Source organism: Priapulus caudatus, unplaced genomic scaffold (assembly GCF_000485595.1).
Source record: "Priapulus caudatus unplaced genomic scaffold, Priapulus_caudatus-5.0.1 Scaffold237, whole genome shotgun sequence".
Lineage (NCBI taxonomy): Eukaryota > Metazoa > Priapulida > Priapulimorpha > Priapulimorphida > Priapulidae > Priapulus > Priapulus caudatus.
In genome coordinates this window covers 311,525-319,507 of record NW_014577298.1, presented here as the reverse complement: position 1 = coordinate 319,507, position 7,983 = coordinate 311,525, and the positions used below count along the sequence as shown (strand labels likewise).

Below are 7,983 nucleotides of genomic sequence, written 5' to 3'. Positions count from 1 at the left end.
TAAAAAGCGTAAACTGTACTTGCGTAATTGTGTTTTAAAAAAGGATGTTGCCCTCTATTTTTCAATTTGCAAAAGGGCAAACTGCTTCAAGCGTCCGTTTGCTGTTTCAGAAAGTTTTGTGTTCAGACTGTGTTATACCGTACAAAACCTATATCTTGAGATTTGATCCAGTTTTGCTTACTAAAGCCAATGCTTTTTCTCGTTACAGCCAGGAACAAGTGGATGAATGCGGGAAAGATACTGCGTATGCTACTAGAATATTATTTGCTTATTTTAGATTTTCTCACTGTTAAATTCGAACTTAAATTGACCTACGCCTCACGAATTTTTCTGCCCTGGTAAATTTGCTAAAATTTTGTTGCCCTATTTTTTACATTAAAATGTAAGAACTAACGGGCACTAAACGGTATACGACCGGACGACTGTTAAAATTGAGCCCTGCAATATATACATGTAAATGTTGCCACATATTACACAGAGATATCACACAGGTTGTTTGTTGTATCAGTGTATCATGTCAGATTACAATATTGTGCACCAGCATCTGCTGGCAGTACCAAGGACGCAGGTAAACGATGTAATGGTATCTTTAAGTATTTTCCCAAATGCAAATAATAGGCATTAACACATGCATATATTCTCTTAAGAAATGCATACATTTTCACAATAAGGAAATGCACTTTTACAACTTTATACAGAAGAGCATTTCACATGGACTGACTATTTTTGCATTCTAATATAAGGGCATCTGTCAACTTACTGGGTCCTGCCTAGATAACTCCATTGCTCTGGATACATCTCGATATCCATTTTTGTACCGCCACAAGTGTACTGAAATAAAAATCCAAGCAGTTTATGAAAATATTCCAGTGTTTATGTTTTATACAAACTTTCCAACAAAATGTCATGACGTCTATTTAGTCTAAACTTACTTATTTCATCTTCATCACCTACGGATACTGTCCACGAGCCTATCAGCTCACAACTCAAATCCCCTCTCGTGTTTACGGTGTTGACATATTTCCCACTGCAAATTCATATGGATAAATATTCAGCAAAGATCATTATAAACTACAGTAACTCTGATGTACTAGTAGTTAGGGTAATATCATAGACATTGACATAGACATAGACATCGACATATATATTGTGTAACTTAACAATGTTCAATGTTGCTTCTAATTAAATAAGATTACAGGATTAACAATACTACAATTTTGATTGAAATGTACTTACTATATATCCAGGTATTCACCCATATGATCTGGTTTCACCAACTGATCTGCAATCAGCGATTTATACCACATTAAAATAGTTTGCTACACTCATGATATTCTACATGAATGCTATTTATTCACATATTATCAGGAGTAAGATAATATATCTATATTATCTATATTATCTTACTCCTGATATTATCAGTGAGTGACTTTGATAATGTTATTTTGTATGTCAGACTGTCTATATATAGTCAGAAAAAAATAGTTTATATATTGTGCACCCGAGCGACAGCCATCAAGGGGCATCATGCACAAGGCAGACAAACATACACAGTACACAAGTACGAAGTGCAGCAAGTAACGCTAGTTCTACACTAACGATTGGATCGTAATGCGGCAACGTACGCTGTAGCTCGTACACGTGTTCCTTGTCGGTCAGGAGTTTCGAGTGAGCATCGTGCACAGCCTCAGGCTTCTCCGCCGAAAACCATTTCTGCCTCCTAGCACCTCTGTCCACGTACCTGCAAAGTGCAAATATAGCTAGCAAGTTTTTAACTTGCAGTTGCAATATAGTATCTTTATGGACGCCCCTGGACAATCAATCTCTATCTGTGCGTGGCCTTCGATCGCTTCACTTCCGGCAGAGTGAAGAGCTGCATCACAGGCACTAGCTTGAAGCGTTTCAATAATATACGCAGGGGTCGTGTACGTGTACAGCACACGACCCCTGCGTATATTATTGAAACGCTTCAAGTGCCTGTGAGCTGCATTAAATGTATACTATGGGCATAGATATAGAATAGAATACAGATGGTATAGAACAATCTAACCCTGGATTTGCCTCAATGCAGTATTGAGTCACCCGACATCTGCATCAATAGCCCGGCTAGCAACCAGCATTCCCATGAGTAACAGTGTAACACTACTATCATTGGAGCATATCATAAGGGGGAATGACCTCCTCAAGGTCACACATCTGTTGACTAACTCGTTCAGCAGTGGAGTGGTCACCTTTTCCTGACCCAGATATAATCATAAACGCCCATAAAGATCAACGCAGCAAACTATTAAACAGAATAACAAATAATGGCAAGGATATGTTGTTTTCAAGTACTCCAACTCACCGGTTTAACTGTTCACATGCATTTGCGGATAATACAGACTTTAGACTTAAACGATGACATGGAAGAGAACGTAAACAAGCAGCCATCGTCTCTGTTGTCCACCCTTGGACAAGATCGAGGGACGAGAGTAGCTAGACTGGTACCCGGATCCACCTCTCGGCTTAGGACCCCCATCGAGTAATCGAGGTGGGAGCGAGTACCAGTCTAAGGGTAGCGCCACTGTGGTAGCGCCTCTTGCGGTAGCTGTAACCGAAAAACAAAATATAGTGTGATATATTCTCCAGAGAGGGCAGCATAAGTAATAGACTGACAACGAGCGTTTTTGGAGTTGTCGTTTACAACGCTATCGACCACTACGTTTTACATCTATACAAACGTCATATTTAAATCCACCCGGTTGTTTACCGGGATATTTAAACCTTTCTCTGATAATATTGACAATATTTAATAGGTATTATTCGGCATCATTACTAGTGGTACGTATTCCGCTTTCAGCAACCGCATACACCTGATAACTGTTTATTTTATGTAGTATATTTGTTAGCACAGGGTGCGTTGACGTGGTGTTAAATCACAAATCAAATGCGATACGAGTCACACTCACACTGTCATTGAATATCTGGCCTCACAGCCTGGTCAGACTGGTACAGTGGTACTGGTACTGCCTGGTAGGCCTACAATGCTACTTTGCTAGTAAAAATTCTCTTTAATTGCAGTGATCCATGAGCTGACCTCCTGATTATGCTGATATTGTAGTAAAATATATATCTAACCATATATATAGACCAACTTGGGCCAAGTAATAAATTAATTAACTTACTAAATAATATAGCAATACTAAACTGTGAATCAACGTTCATATATTACCCCGACTCCTATGTAACACTTTTGCATTACTGCAGGCAGCTCTGACTATATAAGCAGGATGAATACAGATTGTGGCCCAGGATCCTACTCCGGCGAACTGGACTGCAGCATCACCGTGGAGATGCTGGCGCCATCTGGCGAGGTGAGAAAGCGAGACGTTCATCGGCAGGCGACGCTCGCGCTGCTGCGAAACGAGTTCAAGGACGTTTACCTGCAACTGAAGGTCAAAACCACGGAGATTAAGTATCGCCTCGGTGACGTCACGGTGCACAAGAGGTTCGCAAAGGACGGCAAGGCTTGCATACGACTAGGAAACGCCGGCCGCCAGCTTCTTCTCTCGAACTGCCCGCCGGACAGACTCCTGCTGTTCCTCCGTTGCCTTTCCTCGAAACTGGAGGTCACGCGCCACGCGAAGGTAGTTCCGATGAAGGAACGCCTCAAGTCGGAAATGCCGAGAACGTTCCAGACCATCAGTCCATTGAGCATGAAGGACCTGAACATGGTGAACAGCCTGCGGACGATGCAGGCAGATTTAGCGCTGAAGGAAAATAGATTGCTAGGGAATGGTGGTAGCCGAGGGGTGAAGCGCAAACAACCTGCCTCTTTGTCAATCACTCCCAACAAGGTATATTACTCCTATTCTTTATAGCTTTATATAGTAATATTCTTTATTACTATCCTCCTTTCAAGCTCCCCATCTCTCTCTCTCTTTCTCTCGCTATCTCTGTCTCTCTCTCTGTCTCTGGGTCAAGTTCTTGCCCCAGTTTCTGCCCCCTCTTTCAGTTTCTGCCTGCCCTGCTATTTATAAGATGTATAGCACTAAAAATACATTTATAGCAAATACCTCTGTAGTCACATGGAATACACCAGAATATTCTGCAATATAATTATATATACTGTTGAAATTTTTTGTATTTCTATTTGATTTTGTTTTTATTTCTGCTATATCAGGGCACATTAACAAAGAAGCCATCACTGATGAGAGCTCCCTCAGAACTTACATCTGAACAAAGACAGGTATATATGCTCATAACATTTACTACAGAATTCATCTGATTTCGATAACACTGTAAAACTAGCATAGATCAAACACACGACCCACTACCGACAGCACGAAATATTTCCTAATATGTGTCCGTGCTCTATATCTAAACCATTCTGAAAGAGATGTTTTTTTTCTTTGATACTTTACATCATGGGTTTTATTTCGTGGCATTACAGGTTCTCTCAGCTGTGCTTAGTGGACGCAGCATGTTCTTTACTGGTGGCGCTGGGACAGGCAAATCCTTCCTACTGAGGAGAATCATTGGGGCACTACCTCCTGAACACACCTTCGCCTGTGCTAGTACCGGCATAGCTGCATGTCACATCGGGGGCATCACTCTTCACTCGTTTGCCGGTAGGTTGTATAACTACACGGTTACTTGTATACTAGGTTGTGTTGCCTACGAGGCATGCACACCTATATATAGCAATCATTTATATATCTGCTTTTATGACAACATTGACAGGTTTTGTTTCAGCAAAGTCGTGGGTCAGTGATATGCTGGTATTTGTTTGTAGTGTACCCGCTTGTGCGTCTGTTTGTATCTGTGCCAGAGCCATGAATGCTGATATATATATATATCTATATATATATATATCAAGAGCGTAGTAAGTATCCTCGCTTAATAAGGGCTTAATATGCTCTTCATATATTTAGTCATGGTACATACTATAGTCAGCCTAGAACACTCATGAATATTATTATGTAGGAATCGGAACAGGATCGGCTGCTCTGGAGCAATGTTTCGAGCTAGCACAGAGGCCAGGTGTGATTAAACAATGGCGCAAGTAAGTTATTCACCATGTCAATCCATGTTCGTAGAAGAGCTGTCAGTTTTGAAAGTCTTGCCGTCTACTCCTCAAGTGCAACAGTATAATAAACTAAATATTTACATATTTTTTTGCATACTTTATATATTATAAAATTTATTGTAGCGAGAACAAACGAGGATAATTATAATTCAGGTAATTAACGTAGGCCCATAATATGATTTTAATTTTATCATGCTACAATTCTTCTTCGCTGTGCATGCAATTACTGAACTATATCGTTAATTTCAGGTGCAATCATCTGATCATTGACGAAGTTTCCATGGTGGATGGAGACTACTTTGAGAAGCTGGAGAAGGTGGCTCGCGTGGCGAAGAAGAACTCTCAGCCATTTGGCGGCATCCAGCTCATCTTATGTGGTGACTTTCTACAGCTTCCCCCCATTAGCAGGGGGACGGAGCGCAAGAGGTTTTGCTTTCAGGTACAGCATAATCTGTTAGTTACGCTGAGAGGGTCTATGTCCCCCAGGGTACTGCCGGAACGTATCCTGGGTACGGTCCGGTATACCGGAACGTACCCTGGTACTATCTAATAATAGTAATATGCCGGACTGTACCTCGCCTACTCCACTAACGAGTCTAGGGAGTCGCCTACGCCTACTCCTTAAGTCTAACCCTAACCATATCGGCTCAGGGATAGAGAAGATGTCCAGTCCTATCTTATCAACTAACATCATCCTATCCAATCACCGTACTGGGCATCATCTCTATCCTTGAACCACCATATCAAATAGTTACCAGGGTATGTTCCGGCAGTACCCTGGCCTGGGGGACATAGACCCTATGTATGAGCCCCACTACCAGTAGTACTACTAGTACTAGTAGTAGTAGTACTAGTAGTAGTAGTAGTAGTACTACTAGTTGAAGTACTACTACTACTATTACTACTAGTACTAGTATTACTAGTACTACTAGTACTACTACTACTAGTAGTAGTAGTAGTAGTACAGTATCATCATTCACGAAAATATTTGCCTTCTATTCTTGAGAGAAAAACCAACATATACCCTTGTTTGATGAACTTCTAGCCCTTCACAGGCAGCTTGTCGGTCAAGTAATAACGTTTGTGACGAGGGAGAAGTCTTCGTAAGGAACAATAGGCTTCGTGTACGGACTAGTGTGGAGAGAACTCGCAACATGGTTTTTTAAACAGGAGATAAACTCGACTTGATCAGAGTTTTGACTCGGTGAAAATTCTAGCAATGTGAGTATAACATGATAGTCTATTTAGCATTCATATTGGCTCTCACTGAATATGTAGTCCTAGAATAAATGGCACAAGTAATAACATCAAAAACTTTTGGGTTCGTCAGTGAAGAACGTGCCAAATCACGTTACAGCATGGAGCGGATGTGGCGACATCTAGACGCCATAAATGTCAGTGAATTTTATTTTTACTTTTTAATTAAAGTTAACTTAACAGCAATAAAATGCAAAATTTGTTTACTTTTGTGCCAATATCCGGCAAGAAAAAGTACTATTGGTGTTAATCTTATGTGTCTTAGATTAAATCAAAAGTAGATAATCCTATCATCTACTTCTGATTAAATGGATTCCCACGTTTTTATCCGGTTGGTGAACCGGATGTAAACAATGCTGTATTCATACGCAGAGCGCGCACTGTTTTATATTTATAACTGAATTAATTAATTTTAGACAGTTGTACTGCTATGACTAATTATAGCACATTTCTAATATATAATGTAATAGTTTGGCTCACTTTTTGATTAAGAATCTACTGTAAAAATACAAATAAGATGCAACTCACCGGCGTGTTTACATTGCTCGCGCCACTTTCTAAAATCGGAAGTTGTTAGGTATATCATGGCGATGTTGTCAAGATTTAAGTTGTTTCTAGCCACTTTGGCTTGTTTATATTTGTTTGATTTCCCACTGGTATCATGTGCTCGTTTCGGATCGAAGGCAACAACGCTTCACTTTCCTTCAAAGACCGCCGAAGACAAATTTCGTAATAGTGAACATGTATTACAATACGACGGTAGCGGTTTTCCAGCTGGACAGCAAGCAAAGCAGGTGTTGCGAGAAAAGCGTAAGGCGGCGGGGGAGTCAACAACAGTAACACCCACCCCTACGACGGGCCACCCGCCCCCTGACGTGACGTTCGTAAGTATTCCCGCAGTTTTATATGGTCTGATGTCAATTAGACTGCAATTTATAGTAATTGTTTGCGTGGAGTCGACCATTTATGCCGGCATAATCTTGTACTACTAGTACTACTACTACTACTACTACTAGGCAATTAGTTCTAATTAATTATAGTGCCGAGTGTGGCAGGCCACACGCCTAGGGATATTTGACGCGTAGGGACTTCCGTTAATCCTTGTTGTTGTTATTCATTTATCCTCCTGCTTCACGAGGTCATGGTCACAATGTATACCCTCTTTGTATCGTTAGCTACCAGTGTTTCCTCATAGTAATGTAGTTAGTAGTGCAGTTAATCCTGGCAGCATATTGCCCAGTACAGTCTAGATACAATAATATAACCAAAACACTGGATAGGGTTACAGAGTTCTCCCCAGGATGAAATTGAAACAGGGGGAGGAGGGAGGAAGGAGGGGGAGGGGAAACTAGGGCCGGGTCCGTGGCCTGGTCGAATCACTGGCAGCAAGAACAAGTCCGCACCTGCAGCTACAACACACACGCATCTATTGACTATATATAACAACATTATATATAGTTATATATATATCAGGAGTAGATAATAGGGAAGGAGTGTGACATCAATAAACAAGGGAAATTCGTCATTTACTAGCCTTAAAATACCTACGATTTACTACGCATAACTCATCCAAATTGAGCTCAAATCGTACACAGTACATTCGCCTAGCATCGTGCGAAATCGTTTCCTCGTTTACACAAGCAATCCGGAGATACAGA

The 7,983-nt window shown here is 40.8% G+C and overlaps 3 protein-coding genes across 5 annotated transcripts in view; 1 reads left to right on the top strand and 2 right to left on the bottom strand.

The window, feature by feature from the left end:
* Positions 1 to 7,983, bottom strand: part of LOC106807852 (protein NipSnap homolog 1-like) — a 16,981-nt gene that overhangs the window by 8,075 nt on the left and 923 nt on the right. The gene's annotated exons all lie outside the window — the stretch shown is intronic.
* LOC106807851 (protein NipSnap-like) lies at positions 761 to 2,492 on the bottom strand (the record flags this gene model as incomplete). The annotated part of the gene is given in 5 exon segments (XM_014810339.1): positions 761 to 831; positions 933 to 1,027; positions 1,237 to 1,282; positions 1,626 to 1,741; positions 2,345 to 2,492. Coding segments are annotated over 5 exon segments (414 nt in total), but the record flags the coding sequence as incomplete, so codon positions are not given.
* Positions 2,708 to 7,983, top strand: part of LOC106807849 (ATP-dependent DNA helicase PIF1-like) — a gene marked incomplete in the record, with an annotated part of 8,306 nt that continues 3,030 nt past the window's right edge. Inside the window, 6 exon segments of the mRNA XM_014810325.1 lie at positions 2,708 to 2,820; positions 3,247 to 3,836; positions 4,163 to 4,228; positions 4,433 to 4,610; positions 4,966 to 5,044; positions 5,318 to 5,507. Of these exon segments, the coding sequence (XP_014665811.1) occupies positions 3,270 to 3,836; positions 4,163 to 4,228; positions 4,433 to 4,610; positions 4,966 to 5,044; positions 5,318 to 5,507 (1,080 nt within the window).